Source organism: Dermacentor andersoni, chromosome 6 (assembly GCF_023375885.2).
Source record: "Dermacentor andersoni chromosome 6, qqDerAnde1_hic_scaffold, whole genome shotgun sequence".
NCBI lineage: Eukaryota > Metazoa > Arthropoda > Arachnida > Ixodida > Ixodidae > Dermacentor > Dermacentor andersoni.
The window spans coordinates 179,466,078-179,483,966 of record NC_092819.1 but is presented as its reverse complement, the minus strand read 5'-3'; the positions used below and the strand labels follow the sequence as shown (position 1 = coordinate 179,483,966).

The window sequence follows — 17,889 nt, the reverse complement described above, 5'->3', positions numbered from 1 at the left end:
AGCTGCACGAGAAACTGCTGCACATATTCAACTTACTCAAAATAGACTCATTGGCTTCTTAATTAATTACTTTACAGCATATATTGCAATTTCCGAATTGTAGCCAGTGAGTTTGCGAGGCGTATACAATTAGACAGAATTTGCAGAATGACACCAGTTTGTAGATATGCGCCATCAAGCGCGCAGTAAAAATGCATTGTTGTTCCACTTACTTGTTTTAACAAGAGATAGCTTTATGTATTGAAGCACGAAAATAAGTGGAATGCCCATGTATTTTGTCCGAGACTCCGAGAAATATCTTCGAACTGGTGTAATCCTGGAGATTCATTTCAAGCCGATACGTCTTACAAACTCACCCGCTTTCACCGGACTCGGGGGCGTGCGTTCCGGAGATGAGCATGAGGGACGCCGAGTGGCACAGCAGAAATGATTTAATCAGACCCCCCCCCCCCCCCCCCAGAAGCAAAATATAACCAAACACCACTCGATAAATTGAAAATAAGTGATAAACTGTATAACATGTTCTAAGCAAAACACAAAGCTAATTATTAATTGCACAGTTCTTCCCACAACGTTAACTCTAGTCCTCCAAGGTCTCAGCCGTCTGACCACTCTGGCCTCTCTGTCCGCGTCGCTACACAAATGGACCGTTCTCACAACCATAGGGTTTCATACAATAAGGTATGAAACTTTGTGCTTACAACGGTGTAAGAAGTACAAGTGCCCGGGGATGCCGGGGCCGCTGGTAAGAAATGCGTCGCGCTATTGGTGGTGTTTCACGTCTGCACCGCTGCACGGCAATACACGTTAAGAGGCTGAACAAGCGGGATATTTGAACGTGTAAGCAATCGTAACCGCACACAAAGTGCGTTGAAAGAAATTAAAACTGATTTTCTCACTTTTTCTGCCCTTCACTATAATTATTGAAATCCCACAGACGATATTGACTCCGACATTCAGTCACCCCTTGTGCTCTAGCAGACGGCGTGGGTCGATCCTGTGAAGCGGTCGCCACAAGCACCGCGGGGAGACGATGAACTATTAGTTTAGGAATGTTCGCTTCAAAATTTAGCGAACTATCATCGTCTTTCCTGTCCAGCGCTTCAAAATTCAGACGAACAGTCTGAATCGCAACAACCGGAAGGGATGTCTGCTTCTCGAGCTGCGGCGTTGCCTGGTGGAGGCGGATTGTTGGTGACAAGTGATTCCCACCAAACTGCAACAGCAGGTCTTGCATGTGCAAAGGAAGTTTCCATTTTCAGTGAAAATAGCTGATTGCATGGTTCGTAGGATGCTCTCGAAGGTGGAGACAAAGTCCTGCGACCAGGAGAGTAAGGGTTCAAGAAGCACTTAGACCCGGCGTACGTCACAAGTTCGTGGACAGCAGTGCACAATAAAGTTTCAAGAGTGTGAACTTGAGCTTGCTGGTAAGGCTTCATTACGGGGAAACAGAGTGAAAGAATATAGATAAAAATGACGGACAGGACAGTTGCTGTCCTGTTTGTCCTTCTTGTCTAGCTTTTTTTTAAGCTATTTCCCCGTAATGAAGCACCGCGCCACTAATTTGTCATCATCAGCACGTTGGAAAAAGCAACATTGAGAAATATGGCTAAGCTAAGATGCACATCAAAGAAGACCAGGTGGGCATAAATAATGCCGGAGCCACCCGCACCAGTGTATATCTTAAAGGGAAGCTGAAAGGTTTTTCCAGAAAAAATGAGTGAACATCTGTACATAATGGTTTTCAACCCTCCGAATTCGAATATCGTATCGAAATTGAGCGAGAGAAAGCGCAAATATATTTTATTTCGACGAAAAGTGCAGCAGCGGACACGCCCAGCTCGCGCGTCTCGTTTCCGCCTGTGATTGGTCGGGCGCCTCGTGACGTCAACACTAGTAACCGACCGCTGCCGCTACACATGAAGCGCGGTGCCAGGTACTTTGGTGCGGTTTTTCTGAGACGGTAATGGAAAATTTAGAGAGACTGCGTTTTTCTGAGGAGTTCAGCGTTACTCCCTACATGTACGATCCGATTGCGAAGAGCCGGCCTCTCGAAGAAGCAAACGATGCTGGTGCGAGCAGTGCTTTCGACGCGAACGAAAGCAAAGTCTTGGGATCTCCTCGTGTTGGAAATGCTCTTTGGTGAGTGTTTTTTGCAAAGCGATCTAGTGATCTCGCCGATCTTTCGCCGATCTAGTGAGCTCGTTTCCGGTCAAACAACTGTAGTGTTATGTTCCTGCATGCCTCCTCGTGGAACGTAAGCGGGGATGCGATCGTCGGCATTTGTGCGCTGTCCAAAGCTGTCGGCAATCTACAAAGACGGTTTAAACGCGTGAAAAGCTTCCCTGTTCATGCAGTACGTGTAGTGACCTTCATCTGTTGACTACCACGTTGACCACCACTCACGTTGATTACCACTCACGTTGACTACCACGCACGTTGACAACCACTCTATATACACGCAGACGCACCAACAAAGGAATGCAGGGTCGATCGAAGCAGATTACGATGGCACGCACGCAGAAACAAGCGCGGTCAGGCACGGTCGCGAATGCTGCGAAGGAACGAAACACTAGAGTTGACGTCACAACACCGCGGTTTCCGGTCTCCGCTCGCATCGTCAGCGTCAGCAGCAGCGCGCGGCATTCGACGGGGGGTGGAGCTACAGCGCAATTTCAACCGACGATTACGTCGCTCCTAATTGACAAAGAAAAAACCCAAATTTTAACTACATCCGTATATGAGCGTCTTATTGAATTCGACAGACTCTTCAGCTTCCCTTTAATCAGAGTGTGGTATTGGCAACCAAAAACCGTGAAGTTATTTTTTCGACGTTTTCAATAATTCAGTGCGGAGTAGGCACGTTGATACCACGAATTCCGTGGCACCATGTTTTACAATGAATTCGCTGTCTCTCAATTCGTGGCTTCTAGAATTTGGGACTTCTGCATAGATTCTGTTTGCGTAATGCGCTATGCATCATTTTTCTTTGAGTATAAAGAGTGGAATATGTGAAGGCTAACTTACTTCATTAGGAGAGGGGGGTTCTGTTTATCCAGAAATTAATCGTATGCAGCGTTTCTCAGAACATAGAGTAAATTAGGTTTCTAGTTGATTCAGCAAAAGACTAACTGTGACTGCCTCACTGAGAGAAATATGTCCACTTTTGTTTAGAAAATGTACCAAAGCGCCTCAGCAGTTTGAAGATCACGTTTTAGGATTCTGTAACATAAAGGCAGTGGCTTAAGGTACGTCGCTAAATACATTAGCAGCCACTCTAGAAAAACAGGCTGAAAAGCGCGCTCGCAGCATGGTGGCTAGGGAATGTCTGGAAACCGGCGCGCGAGCCCCCTAGAGTCACTGGAAAAAAACTCTACGAGCCCCCTGGTCGCGCGCGCCTCCAAGCGGCGGCGCAACATTAGTGAGACGCGCCGCGCGCAACCATCGGAGCACCTGTTCTTCTTAAAGCGTGGTTCTTACTTTCTATCGATGGCTTGTGTTGCCTCAAAGTCCGAACTTAGTGGCAACTCATCCGTGGTAGGTATACAGACGATCTTGTAGATGCCGCCGCCTGAGTATCAGCTGGACAATCCGTCTGTGTCTCCGACGCCTGTTTCCCGGTCGCCGTTGAAGACGTGACAACGAGGCCTAGCCGATTAGGCCTAGCAACGGTTTCGGGCGTCGCTTCCGTTCACTGCCTTACTCAAGTAAAGACGAGGCGCTCCAGGGACTGTCTTACGTGGCGTTATTGGTAGGTTTTCGAAGGGGGATTGTTACGGGAGTGTCCGGGACTGCCATGGGATGCTGCAGCATGTATGAGGAGCCTCGCTAAAACGCCTTCGAGCTTGACGGCCATGTGTTGGGAAGCCAGAATCGCGGCCTGCGGAATCGAAAACCCGCTGCTCCCGTCGCCAGTATAGTGCTCGCGAGACAACCTTCAGCCAGAGCCACGCAGACAATGCCAGCTCAGTGCAGCTTTTGTCGCAATCACGGCTCGGGACCAGCGCCTCATGCCTTCGGAACTTTCTCCTCGTGCGATCGTGCCGTTTCGAACACCTTTCTCTCGTTGTCGCCCTTTTGCGCCACATGTACCTTACACATGACATGAGCCCCCCTTTGACAGTTTTTTCAACTGTTCTCTACCGACCATTTTTGTTGAGAACTTGACCCTTCTGCTTTGACTTGCGTATTTTCTTTGTGTCGTCGTGGCTCAATGCGCACCACTACACTGTCGCGCACATTTGACATTACGTGACATACTTTGTTGATATTGTTCATGAGTTCATTTTGCCGAACACTTTTTACATGTGTAAACTTTCTCATTTCGTGTTATACTTGTGTAATTTCACCCTTCAATTTACGACTTATGTCTATCACCATGCTTTGTCTCCCTTTATGTATTCTATTTGGAAGCAGTATTCCTCTAAGGTGAGTCTTCACCTTATTACTCTGACCATTGGTCAGTTTGGCTTTACTCAAGTATTCTAAAGGCTGTTGGCCCGTTTGCACCCAAGAATGTGTTCCAAACAAAAAACTTTGCTTACTCCCCATACAAGGGCGAGACATTGTGGAAAGCACACGCGCCCACCTTCCCCCGCGTCGTCGCGGTCGCCTCGAGAGCCGGACACGGCAGAGGTGCACTACGCCCTCTCCCGCTTCTCCCTCGCTGTCGCAACGCGCGCGCACCCTTCCTCCCCGACTCGCGGGAATGTAGCTGACGGGCGAGGAGGACATTCCTCTCGAAAGGTAAAAAGGTACAAAACAGCGCCCCCAGGGTAGACCCTCTCTCTCTGACGCCGGGCCCCTAACCTGCCTGACTGGAGCAACACCACCTAGATGTTACAAGGCCTCCGCATCAGCTCCTCGCCCAGCACCTACGTCACTGCTAAGAGATGGCCGAGCTATCGCGACGGCTACCGCCGCAGCGTATTGACATGGCGCCACCTAGGAGCAGGCTGACTAACCAGCAGAACGAAGTAGCAGTTCCCGTTAAGATGTTATTGCCGGCTACTGCGGCATCCTTGACTTGGCTCTTACGTGGCTATTCTCTCGTGGCTTCGGCTAGTAGGCATCAAAGCCATTTTTCTTTATTTTCGCCACGCTTATATTACCTGTTATACTTTTTAAAATTTACCAAGGAAACTTTGTACTATGCATTGCATATTTGCTGCGAATTCAAGCTGCAACAATGTTTTATGTTGAAATTTATTTGCGCTTCAATGCTCACGTTGGACTATATCCTGCGTTTGTTGGGAACAATGACACAAGCAGTAAGCACATGGTACGCACATGGCTGACGCAGTTGACGTGACTGTGGACACATTTTCGCGCATGAGTCGGAGACCTGAGCAAGCTTTCATCTGCGAAGGCTTCATTTACATGACGGAACGTGTGTACCCTCAGTTCGGAAATGCCTGGCAGTTGCTGCGCCCCAAACTGCAGATCGAACTATGGCGGGGGTCCGAGCGGCGCGAGTGTCCGCGTCTATAAGTTTCCTGCGGACGAGACACGAAGGGCAGCGTGGACAAAGGCTATATGTCGTGAAAATTTCGTGCCGAGGAAGCACACAGTGGTAAGCACCGCTTTTTGTTCTGCTTTTCAGAATTCCTGTGCTAAATTTACGTGCTTCGTGCCACATTTTCTGTAACTTACTTGGGAGAGCAGAACCTTTTTATTATTACGTTGCTTGCCGAGTTTTGGTTCTCAGTTATTTAGCTTGCCGAATTGTGTGTGCCTGTCCCCTAAGCATAACTTCACTTTGTTTTTAGGTGTGTGAAAAACACTTTGAGAAGAGTGATTTCGTTACGGTTGCGTCGTACACGGACTTGAAGACTGGAAAAGTTATTGAAGTGCCGCTGGAGCGTGCTCGCCTCAAGCCAACTGCTGTGCACAGTCTTTTTCCCGGCTGCCCGAAATATATGTCTCAACCAAAACGAACGCGGGAAGCTCCTGCAGAAAAGAAAGCTCGACTCGAAGCAGCATCGGTGCGAAAAGCGATAGAGCTTTCCGTTGCTGCGGAAGAAGATCGCTGGAACAAAATTCGCAGTTTTGACGAACTTTGTTGTGCCCTTTCTTTGCCCTTCCGACGCTAAAGACTTCAAACTTCTGGACTGTGATCCCTAGACAGTCAAGGGTTTTGTTTCTTGATCTCTCCCTCGACTGTGCTCCCGCAGTGCGCTCGTCAGTGGGGGTGTTAGAGGATATGCCCTTTCAGGTGTTCCTCCGAGGGTCCCGTCTTCACAAACTCGGAAGTGTCTGCGTGCCATCAGAATTAAAGGATTTAAAGGAGCTTGACCGAGTGCTGCAATCTGCGGAAAAGCTGCAAAGTTGTTGTGCTGATAACAGTGAAAAAGAAAAGGAACACCAGCTACTTTCAACTGTGCTGATGCTCCTGGATGAAGTGAACAAGGAATATGAGCTCCCAGAACGTCATGGATGGAACTTAGAGGTACCGAAATTTGCGAGATGCCAAGTCGAGCTTGTGTTGAGAAATAGGCCGCGATATTCGTGCTTGTGTTTTCAGGTAAGCTATATACGATTTCTCCACATGCGTACAAGTTCATCAGAAGTTCTCTTAAAGTTAAGCTGCCACACCCAGACGCCATTCGACGATTATGTTCGTCATACCACTTGAATCCAGCTCTTGAGCAGCAAGATTTTTGTTTTTTGAACTATGCTAAAACTGTCTTGCAAGCAATGGCTGAGCATGAGCGCACTGTAACGTTAATGATAGATGAGATCCATCTTCAAACCTATTGTGAATACAAAGCAGGCTTCGTTACAGGTTCCGCAGCCAATACTTCCAATCCAACTAAAACAGCATATGTGTTCATGTTGCAGAGCCTTTTGTCGAGCAATAAGGATGTGGTTTATATTTTACCAGTGGCACAGATCGATGCAAAAGCATTCCAATATTTTTTGCTAAAGATCACCATTGACCTTGAGTCACTTGGTTTCAAGGTACTAGCAGTTGTTTCAGACAACAATGCTATAAACGTAAAAACGATGACATTTTTTGCTAGCCCCCCTAAAGCCAGTATTGGTTACCCACATCCAGCCGATTCCTCTCGTCCACTGTTCTTTATTTTGGATCATGTACACCTCCTTGACTATATCAGCAACAACTGGCTAAACCAGAGAAATAGTGGAAAGTGCATGTTATACCCTGATCCGAGCAGCAATGACCCAAAGCCACCTATTCTTCCTGCATCATTCAAATCTTTGTCTGATTTACATAATGCTGAGCAGAATAACATTTTAAAGCTGGTACCAACGCTTTCACTAAAAGCACTAAACCCATCAAGTATAGAGCGTCAGAACTTTAAGCTGGCTCTCAGAATATTTAACGAATCGACAGTTGCTGCATTGCAATGCTCCATAGTGCAACATGCCAAAGGAAAGGCAGATTTCATTAACACCATTTTGACATGGTGGCGAATAGCAAATGTAAAGACACCGAGAAAGGGTCAACGCTTACGCGATGAAATGCAGTATCCGATTGTGTCAACAACACGTCCACAGCTGGAATTTTTGAGAAAAATAACAGAGTGGCTAGACTACTGGGCTAGCCTCAAGCCCGATGCCGGCCACCTGACGAAAGAAACGCAGTTGGCTTTTGGCCACACGAGCCACGCTCTGCATGACATCTGTGTATACTGCCTGGAAGAGCTAGGATTTCAGTACGTGCTCCTTGGAAAATTTCAAACAGATGGCCTTGAAGACAGGTTTGGGAAGTACCGCCAGCTATCCGGTGCCCAATACCACATCTCGAACATGCAGATCTATGAATCCGAGAACAAGCTTAGGCTTCAAAAAGTACTGGACCTGCCTGACCTGGACGTTATTGCACAGCCAATCCATACCATAAGTGTTGATTCACTTCGTGGACAGTTCACCATAGCAGTGACCAAAGCTGATGTCGCTAAAAAATCGTCAATGATTCCCACTGTTACATATGTTGCTGGGTATTGTGCACATGTGACAATGAAAAAGCTTATGTGCTTGTCCTGCAAAGTAAACCTTATACTGGAGAATACCAGTTTGGACCACGAAGACACACTGCTCATTGCAGGTATGACACGAGGAGGACTGAAGTTTCCGTGTGCTGTTGTAGTGAATGCAGTGCTTTGTACAGAAATAGCTCTTGATAAATTTAGGAGTGAGGAGTTGGCGTCAAAATTTCTTGCTCTTCCAAATCAGAAAGAGGCCCTTGTAGCTCTTGTGTCAACCGTTCTGCATGATTCTGGAGGCCTTGATGACCTTAGGGCTTGTAATTCTGGCCACTCGCCAGAAAAAGTCATGCACCATATTTTGAGTGCAGCTGCCAACACGCTGTTGAATAATTTGTCTAAAACCAAAAATGACAAAACTATTTTAAATAGTAGTAGTAACGGCAAAGCGCAGAAGACCAGGACTCAGGCAGAGTGTTTTTTTTTTTTTTTGACGCCGACGCTGTTCTTTAGACCTTTATCGTTCATCACTTCTGTTCATTTCATTGTTTGTCACGTGGTTCTTTTTTCGCGCGGTCACATGTTTTATTAATTTTTTTTAGGTGAGTGACTATTAGAGATTTTAGTTTTGACGCAGACACTGTACTTAGATGCATTTTTCATGTTTGTTCCGTGTTATTCGTTGGTCATTATTCCCATAGTCGTGCGGGTTTTATCACTGACTGGGCCTTAGGCGTTTGAAGTGTGTTATGTTGTGGATAGATTGGTTGGTAGTGAAGTGTAGACGGTACTTTTTATGTCTGGTTTTCTGTCCCCGTTGGCTTGGAAAAAGACTATACCAGATCGATTGCGTCCTGTGCTGATCCACGTGTGGTTCTTGTTTGCTCATTCGATAATATGTGCCAGATAACATTCCTGAATGGTCGATAGATTGGTGGTTTTTACTTCTAAAGTTTTGTGCGTGACTCGGCGTGAATAACCTACATAAGGCAGGCTTGTTGCGAAAATAAACTAAGTGGTGAGTGGCGCCGGTCCTGTCGCTTGTGTTCTTCTTCCTGAGTCCTGGTCTTCTGCGCCTTGCCGTTACTACTTCAAGCATGAACGAACTAGCCCAAGCAAGAGTTTTACTTGTTTTAAATAGGAAGCGAAAATTGCAACTCTAAAGAGCTGAAAATTGATGTCCGTATGGTTTACTGACAACTGTTTTTCAGTAGTGATAGTTTCTTGTACATCTAACTACATGATTATGATAGCTCTGTATTAAGCCATTTTATATTGTTCACGCTCTTTTTATACTAACCCACTGCTGCATATCACTGTATTGGGTGAGAACTTGTGTTCCAATATGTATCGCTTTTGTATGATGGACATGTATATGTAGATATCTATTCTTGTTGCTGTTTGACACACTGCGGTTGTCAGCAAATTGTACTTTTTTATTCTGTGCTTGAGGTATATATCTCACCATGTCAGACAACTTGTTGACGGCTGCCTTGTGTGTATGTGTGAAGCGCTGAAATACTCTTCATTCCCTGTATTCATTACATATCTTTTTGAAGTCTTCCAGGTTTGTTTTGAGATATCTGTGCAGCATGAAGTACCTATAGATCAACACATGAGGGGAGCTAACAGTCACCACAACCGAGGAAAGTGTTGGGGGTAAAGAAGTGGTAAACAATAGGAAGTGAATATGTTAATCATTTTGTGGCTGCAAGGTAAATGACTAGTTATAATAAAAAAGAAACGACATGCCGCTGGTTGGATCTGAGGCCACGACCTCTGAATGGATTTGTTTTGAATTAGTTGCTGTAAGGCTAACAAATGGGCTTTTTGCTTCGAAAGGTGAGTTAAAAAAATTTCAGGGAGAAAAAGAACAAGCACGAATACTAAGTTCGCCGTGCAGTAAATGACAAAGGCCTGCGGCTTCTCATGCCTGAATTAGCCTAAAAACCATGTGACGTACTCCCGAGGGATACATCTGTTAATAGGGACACTTCAAATAACAGTAAGCCGGCACAAAACACGCGGTATCTATGAAGACAGGTCCTCTGATGGCAGGCGAGAGAAACCGTGTCGGGTGAAGCTGACTTCCAGGCCGATCCCTTGTGCGTTACGTCACGGACGCGTGCGAAGGCCTTGAGCTAATCTAGGTGGTGTTGACTGGAGTACCTGCCGCAACCCGTGAGCGACCTCGTTTGCCTGAGTATCCCCGGCAACGAGGCCGGTCTATTATTACTTATTACCGAGAGGACGTCCCTCAGCCGGTGTTTTTTATTGCTGGTAGCAACAAACGCTGTTACAGTTGACGCTGCTGGGTGCCTTATTCGTTCGAACCCGATGTAGCCGCGATTCCCGCGCTACAGGTTGGGGAGTACCACAAAGCAACTGTGCGAGGCTAGATCCGCTGCTTACCTTCACCCCTAGCCGCACGCAGAGTGGAACCCCCACATTTGGGGCTACCAACGTAGGGAGAGTTTGGCAACACGGCGAGTCTTCTGGTGTGTGTTGGCACTAGGACTGCCAACGTTTCAGCGAACAATGGCGGCTGGCTTGTCTGACCTCTCAGATTTGTTCATGTCAGATGTAGCGACGCAAAGTCAGCAACCTATTGCTAACGCGGCGGCAGCTGCTGAACAAACCGGCAGCTTTGGTTTTGAGTGTTTCACGCGGAAGAGTCAGGATTGCGCAAATGCCACGTTGGCGGAGGTTAACCGTGATACGAGGCGTACCACGTTGGCCCCCTCGCCGCTTCGCGACGCGGATACAGAGGCACACATGCCACCAAATAGCTCGACCCGGGCGGCGGAGGCATCCGGCCCTTCGGCCGAGATTTTGCATTTGAGCGAGCAGAACGCGTTGCAAATCATGCAGAGCTTAGCCAGCGCCCTGCAAGGCACAGTGCAGGCCTCGTCGCAGAGCGAGCAGCCGTGAATTGAGCTAGGTATACCTACTTACAGTGGGTGCCACGATTGCACGAGTGCGAGCGAGTACCTCGACCCTTTGCTGTATTACCAGCAAGCAACCGGGATTTCAGACGCCGAATTTGTCGCGCGCGTGATCCCGGTTTCACTGACTAACCAGGCGGCTCGATGGTTCCAACTGACCGGACACCGATGCCGCTGGGTAGAAGAGTTTTGCGCGAACTTCTGCGAGGAATTTCTTCCGCCCAACCACGAGTGGTGTTTGAGGAGAGAGTTGGAGCTTCGTACCCAGCATCCGGACGACTCCCTTTTGGAGTATGTTCGAGCGATGGACGAACTTTTTCGTCTCGCGAACCCTCTCGCCACCGATGCAGAGAAAGTTGAGCGCGTCACAGGGCAGGCGCACTCCACTTTCGCGGCCTACTTCAGAGGATGTAGGTTGAGATCTAGACGAACTCGCCGCGGAGCGCATTCAGGGAGACATTCTCGCGGCGCGAGCATACCGTCTGCCCACACCTGCGGCGCTGTCACTCGAGCCTCGCTGCGCGTGGTATGGCGGCGCGATCACTTCACGCTCGTCTGGAGTCGACGCGTCGACGCGTCGGCATCGTTCGCTGAGGAGCACGTACAGCGTAGTTGGGAACTATCAGACCGCTCTTTAGCCCCGTATGCCTATGCGCTAAGAACAGCACCGACTAATGCCGCACTCGGCGCGCCGCGACAGGAACGTGAGGCCAACGCGAGACCGGAGTGGAGCGACGGGCGCCCAGCCCACCGAGGCTTCAGTGGTCTTGGTACCAGTGCGGCCGGTCAGGGCACAACGCCCGTGACTGCGGCCTCACGCCGGGCCGAGGCCGAGCGCGTGGCTCGGGAAACGGGCGAGGCCGCCGGTGATCCACCTTGAATCCCGTGCGGCGATCTCGAACACAACCGATGGTAACGGGTTACAGGCGCCTTTGGATTGTCGCGTAGGGGGTGTTGCGGACTCGCAGGCGCCGTTCATCGAGCTAATGATAGCCGGAAAGAAATTCGCTGCATTATTGGATACCGGTGCAAGCGCTTCTTTATTTGGCGACGAGGTGTTGCATCATCTCCGCGAGAACAAAATCCGCTCGAGAGATAATGGCACCACCTTCCGACTTGCTTCCGGCATAACACAATCCAGCGGTGTAGCTAGGTTAGTGACCGTTGGGAAAAACGCGTCAGGCGACAACGCCTCGTACACCTTCCCGGTCTATCAGTGCCTCTTATTTTGGGTCGAGACTTTCTCCTCATGTCGGGCATTGTGATAGACATCGGCAACGGAGGCTACCGAGAGAACGGAACGGGTGCTTTAAAGTGTTTCGCAAAAGCGCCCGTGGCAGCGGAGACACGCCCGTCCTCGGCCCGGCGCGAGCGGGCCACACCCGGCCACAGCCAAGCGAGCGAACAGTAATCGGCGAGGAGACAGAAACGGTGGCAGAACAGTGCGCCACAGTTCTGCGAGGGGTAGCGCACCCGCTTTTGTCATAGGTGAACAGCATGCCGGAGTGCTAGGAGACGCGAAGTGGCCACATGCTCTCGCATGGCTAGACGACATAGTCGTTTATTCGAAAACATTCGAGGAGCACTTGAGCCACTTGCGAGACGTCCTAGACAGACTGAGGTCCGCGGGTATCACGCTGAACCCGAACAAAACTCAGATAGCTGCGAGCAGAATAGCGCTGTTGGGATACACGCTGGACAACGGCCGCATCATGCCGAGTGAGGATAAGCTGGAGGCTATACTGAGGTATCCGTCGCCGAAAGATATCGGTGAACTGAGACGCTTTCTTGGATTGGTGAACTTTTATCTCCAATTCATACCAGACTGCACGGCAGTGCAAGCTCCTTTGACGAAGCTCTTGAAGAAAGGCGAACGGTGGACATGGGGCCAAGAGCAGGAGGCGGCACGGCGTGGCCTCACGAAGGTGCTCGTGACACGGCCGAATTGCAGCTGCCCGATTTGAAGAGGGAGTTCGTGATTCAAACAGACGCAAGCGACCAAGGTTTAGGTCCAATTTTGCTTCAGGAGCATGGAGGCACTCTCCGACCGGTTGCATTCGCGAGTCGTTCGTTGACGCCGGCAGAAAAGAACTACTCGGTGACAGAGAAGGAGTGCCTTGCAATAGTTTTCGCTCTGCCAAAGTTTGACTATTACGTCGATGGAGTGGCATTCAAGATTGAGACTGACCACATGGCTCTCACTTGGTTGAGGCGCTTTAGCGAGCCGAGTGGCCGCCTGGCGCGTTGGGCACTGCTGCTGCAGCGTTACGACTTCACCGTGGGCTACCGCAAAGGAAAAAGCAATGCCGCAGCTGACGCACTTTTGCCAGCGCCAGTCCGAGGCGAGGAAGAAACCCAATTCGTAGCCCGAGTAAGGGATGCGGAACAACCTCTCTCCTGGGCGAGTCGGTTCCGCAGGACTTGTCTTCATCAGCGAGGAGCTGTTCGAGGCTCAGCCGAAGGACCCGTTTTGTCGAAAAGTGCTCGACGAGCTCCGGGACCAGGATGGCGCGGTCGCCGCACACATGGAGGCAGCTGGTATTGCTGTCGGTGCTAAGCGCTCGGGAACAGTTGGTAATGCTGTGATCGCGCTGGATTCTTATCTGCTGAATTCCGACGGCGTCCTGCTGAGGTATATTCCAACCGAGGACGACACAAGTGAGGCGTTTAAGGTGGTGATACCGCGCGCGTTGCGAGGAGCACTGCTACGCTACCTTCACGACTCGTGCATTGCTGGGCACGCGAGCGGCCCCAAGACTTACGTTAAGTTGTGTCACCTCACTACCTGGCCAGGCATGAAACGGGACGTGATGCGCTATGCCTGTTCGTGTCATGTGTGCCAAAGCGTGAAGCCCCGAGGCGGACGACCACCCTGCTTCATGCAGCCTATCGACAGCCAGACTCCCTGGCAAATCGCGGCGTGTGACGTCATGGGACCGTATCCCACCACAACGAGCAGGAACGAATTCTTGCTGGTAGTCACAGATCACTTCAGTAAATGGGTCGAACTTTTCCCCTTGCGAAAACTGATGGCACGAGTGATCATGGATAAGTTGATCGAGGTTTTCACCAGGTTTGGCTACCCGGAGCAGTTGATAACGGACAATGCGTCCTACTTCACTGCGAAGGTTTTCGTCGACTCGTGTGCTGCACTTAGCATTAAGCACAAGAAAACGACAACTTGCCGTGCTCAGTCGAACCCCCCTGAACGGGTCAATCGCAACATTAAGCACACGCTGGTCGCGTTCTCTGAAAAACATAACGACTGGAATACCTACCTTGCAGAGATCAGGTTTGCATTGCGATCGTCAGTGAATCGTTCGACTGGGTATGCGCCTTCTCTCAACCTCCGGAGAGAGCTGCCGAATCCGATGGATAGAGTTCTCGCGAATCGCAGCGGAATGTCGGTCGCGCCGGCAGCACGAGCTGAATACGTGACACACCTACGTGCCAAGATGACAGAAGCTTTACACAGAGCACGCCGTAACCTTCGCACTGCTAGGACGCAACAGAAGGCGCAGTACGACGCATCGGAACATCCGCTACGAAGTCGGCGATCTGGTGCTTCGACGCCAGCACGTTCTCAGCGATTCTAGAAAACTGTTCGCGGCCTCGCTGGCACCGGAGTGGACCAGGCCGTATCAAGTGCGAGAGAAGGTTTCCTCGCTCGTTTACCGGATCGAGGACATGAAAGGGAAGCCGATCGGCGGGCCGGTGCGACCTGAAGCGCTACGTGCCGTGTGATGAGCAGTGGAAAGATCAGACCCTCCCTCAGCCGCGGTCAGTGAGTGAGAGCAGCCAGAATCGAAGGGCGAGGCCGCAGCCGCGCTATAAATTGCGTAGCAGGCTGAAGTGATCCGACTGCTATATTTACGTAGCCCAATGACTGCGAGGACCATTCGTAAGTCCGGGCCATGTTGGCACCTTCTTAGTTCCTGCCGGGAAGCGAACATCTAGCGACAGCCGAGCGCCGAGTATTGACGACGCGTCGTCGTTCCAGTCTTCAAGCAACCACACAAACCATGACGAGAATGTGGCGTGAACAGTTCAGTGTCTTTGCATGCGGTGTGTGCATTGACGAAAGACTTTCGAGGATCAATGTGGTGATTATCCTGTGCTAGGAATCGTTGATGATGCGCACGACAATTCTCTTCGTAACGGGCGTTAACGGTGTTCCCGGATCCGGCCATGCCGCTTATCACAATGTCGTTCCGTGCAGTGGACTAATCCAATTTCCTGTCGCAGGACACAAGACACGGCCGTGCGAACTGCCTGCACTATTCGCGGGTACAACTGACGCACCGGCGGCGCTGACTGCACTACGCTGGCCTTGCAGCCGCACGAACCCGGCACCCTGCAAGAGACCTCCCGGCTTGCGCAGCCGACACCTGGGGCGTGGCACGGGGAGTCGCCTTCGGGCCGGGACTACGATCCGCCTCGCAAGCCCGAGCAGTGCCGCTGCCTGGCTACCTTCGAGTCGGTATCAAGCATCTGCCAGTTTAGGGTTACAGCAACGCAAGCCCGACGCTCCAAGCCGGTGTGTGCAACGCTGCCTTGATTGCGAACTTTGGCGGGAACTTTAGCAAACGGGCGCCCGAACCTCTCGAGCGTACCTAGGGGTCAGCATCAACGTACCGGGGGGCTTAAGAGAAAGCTTTAACTCGGGTGCTCCTATCTAAATACACGTAAAAAGAGAATTCGTTTTTCTCGGCAACCGGCGCGCCAAATTCGGCAAGGTTTGTTGCATTTAAAAGAAAAACTTAATGTCTAGTGACTGTTTGTTTCGGATTTTCGATTTAGGTCGCCAATGTTTTACTAAAGTTGGCAAAGATCGCAAATTAAAAAAAAAACAGACTATCAAGTTAGCAACTTTTTTTTTTTATTTCGAATACTGTTAGCCCTTTTCGGGCTGGTACAGGGGAGGAGGATTGACACATTTTGTCAACACATCAAGCAATGAAACAAAATAAATACATCACGAGAGGTACATTTCCAGCTTCCGTTCAAATGATTGTACAGTCATTGTGTCATCAAAAATCTGTACATCAAGGCCATTCCAGTCTTCAATTGTCTTAACAAGGGGAGAATATTTAAAAACATCAATTCTGGCATTGTAAGGCATAAAAACATAAGGGTGATTCACACGGGGGGAGACTCTGCCAGGACGTAACAAGTTGCGCGACTGATCTAAGTTAAATTTATTAGTAGAAAGCTGGTACAAAAACTTCAGTCGTGCGATTTTTCTGCGTGTTGCCAGTGTCGATAAATTTGCCCTAGCGAGCAGAGCGGTCACGGACTCTGTTTTGCGATACGCTGAAAATATAAACCGTACTGCAAGTCTCTGAATGCGTTCAAGTTGGTTAATCTGATATTGCTGGTGAGGATCCCATATAACACTAGCATATTCCAAAGAAGGACGTACAACAGCTGCATATGCCTTAAGTTTAACTGCAGGCGTTGCATGTGACAATTTTCTTTTCAAAAATCCAAGTTTTCGCTGGGCAGATCCACATATGTTGTTTACATAATTCTTCCAATTGAGTTTATTTGAGATGGCGACACCAAGATACTTTAGTTTTGTCGTGCGGGCTATTTGTTTGTTGCCTACAAAGTAATTAACACAGTGGTATTTTCTTGTTCGAGACAGTCATACACGCGGTCTTTTCAAAATTAATTTCCATGTTCCATTTGGAGCACCAATTGTGGATTCCTTCCAAGGATTTATTCAGTAATTTTTGATCATCTATTGATTTCACTGGGCAGTACAATATACAATCGTCCGCAAATAAGAGAACCTCAATACTAGTATCTATATGCTCGGCTATATCATTAATGTGAATCAAGAATAATATCGGCCCCAACACAGTGTATCTCTTGTGTATCACAGCAATGAAAAATGATGTCCCGATTCTGGGATTTGTTTCTAATAGCACGTGTGAAGTGGACAAAATTTATGTCACACATCAATCTAAAAAAAAATAGTAATATGGAAATACAGCTTTTTCAGAACCCTTGTATACAACGTAACGAATTCACGTAATATGAAAGCTAACGCATAAAATTTTTCCGCTTTCAATGATCTAATGAATTCCGTTTACAGAACCACAATATCTCTTTTTGATGCAGAGCTATGAACTTGTAAACTTCGTGCTTCTATTTTTTCCGAACTTTAATATTCGAAAATCTTTTTACCAGAATTCAGGCCTTGGATTAGATCGAAATTCCGCTTCCGACAGTCACTAGAATTGAACTTTTTCTTTCAAATGAAACAAATTTCATTAAAATCGGTCTAGCGGTTAACTCAGAAAAGCGTTTTTGCGTTTTACATGTATTTGCATAGGCCATATCGGAGTTGCGCCCGAGCTAACGCTTCCTCTTAAGGGGAGGAGGATGTGGGGAGCACACGCGCCCATCTTCCCCCGCGTCGTTCCGTCGAGAGCCGGCATAGACACGAGAGAGGCGCATTATGCCCTCTCCCGCGTTTCCCTCGCGACGCGCGCGCACACTTCCTCCCCCACTCGAGGGAAGTTATCTGACGGGCGAGGAGGACATTCCCCTCGAAAGGTAAAAAGGTACAAAACAGCGCCCGCAGGGTTGACCCTCTCTCTCTGACGCCGGACCCCTAACCTGCCGGACTAGAGTACCTGCCGCAACCAGTGAGTGACAACGTTTGCCTAAGTATCCCACGCAACGAGGCCGACCTATTATTATTACAGAGAGGACGTCCCTCTGCCGGTGTTTCTTATTGCTGGTAGCAACAAACGTTGTTACAGTTGACGCTGCTGGTTGCCTTATTCGTTCGAACCCGATGTAGCCGCGATTCCCGCGCTACGGGTTGGGGAGTACCACGGAGCAACTCTGTGGACCTAGATACGGAGCTCGCCTTCAGCACTAGCCGCACGCAGAGTGGAACCCCCCCCCCCCCCAACATTCGTTCCCTACAGTTGAGTAATTCTGTTCTGCACTACTTAGCTTCCAACTAGCTTAAAACACCG

General features: G+C 49.2%; 1 protein-coding gene across 1 annotated transcript; it reads left to right on the top strand.

Moving 5' to 3' along the window:
* Positions 1–5,410: 5,410 nt before the first annotated feature.
* On the top strand, positions 5,411–9,459 carry LOC140219140 (uncharacterized). The gene is made up of 3 exons (XM_072289030.1): positions 5,411–5,572; positions 5,769–6,008; positions 6,496–9,459. The coding sequence occupies exons 1-3, from the start codon at positions 5,411–5,413 to the stop codon at positions 8,539–8,541; spliced, it is 2,448 nt and encodes an 815-aa protein (XP_072145131.1). The 3' UTR covers positions 8,542–9,459.
* The last annotated feature ends 8,430 nt before the right edge of the window (positions 9,460–17,889 follow it).

Bases quoted from the DNA above. Each gene is read 5' to 3' on its own strand.
- LOC140219140 (XM_072289030.1), top strand. From the start codon at position 5,411: ATGCCTGGCAGTTGCTGCGCCCCAAACTGCAGATCGAACTATGGCGGG. The intron at 5,573-5,768 runs GTAAGCACCGCT...CTTTGTTTTTAG, and splicing joins TGCCGAGGAAGCACACAGTG to GTGTGTGAAAAACACTTTGA. The intron at 6,009-6,495 runs GTTGCTGCGGAA...GTTGAGAAATAG, and splicing joins GAAAAGCGATAGAGCTTTCC to GCCGCGATATTCGTGCTTGT.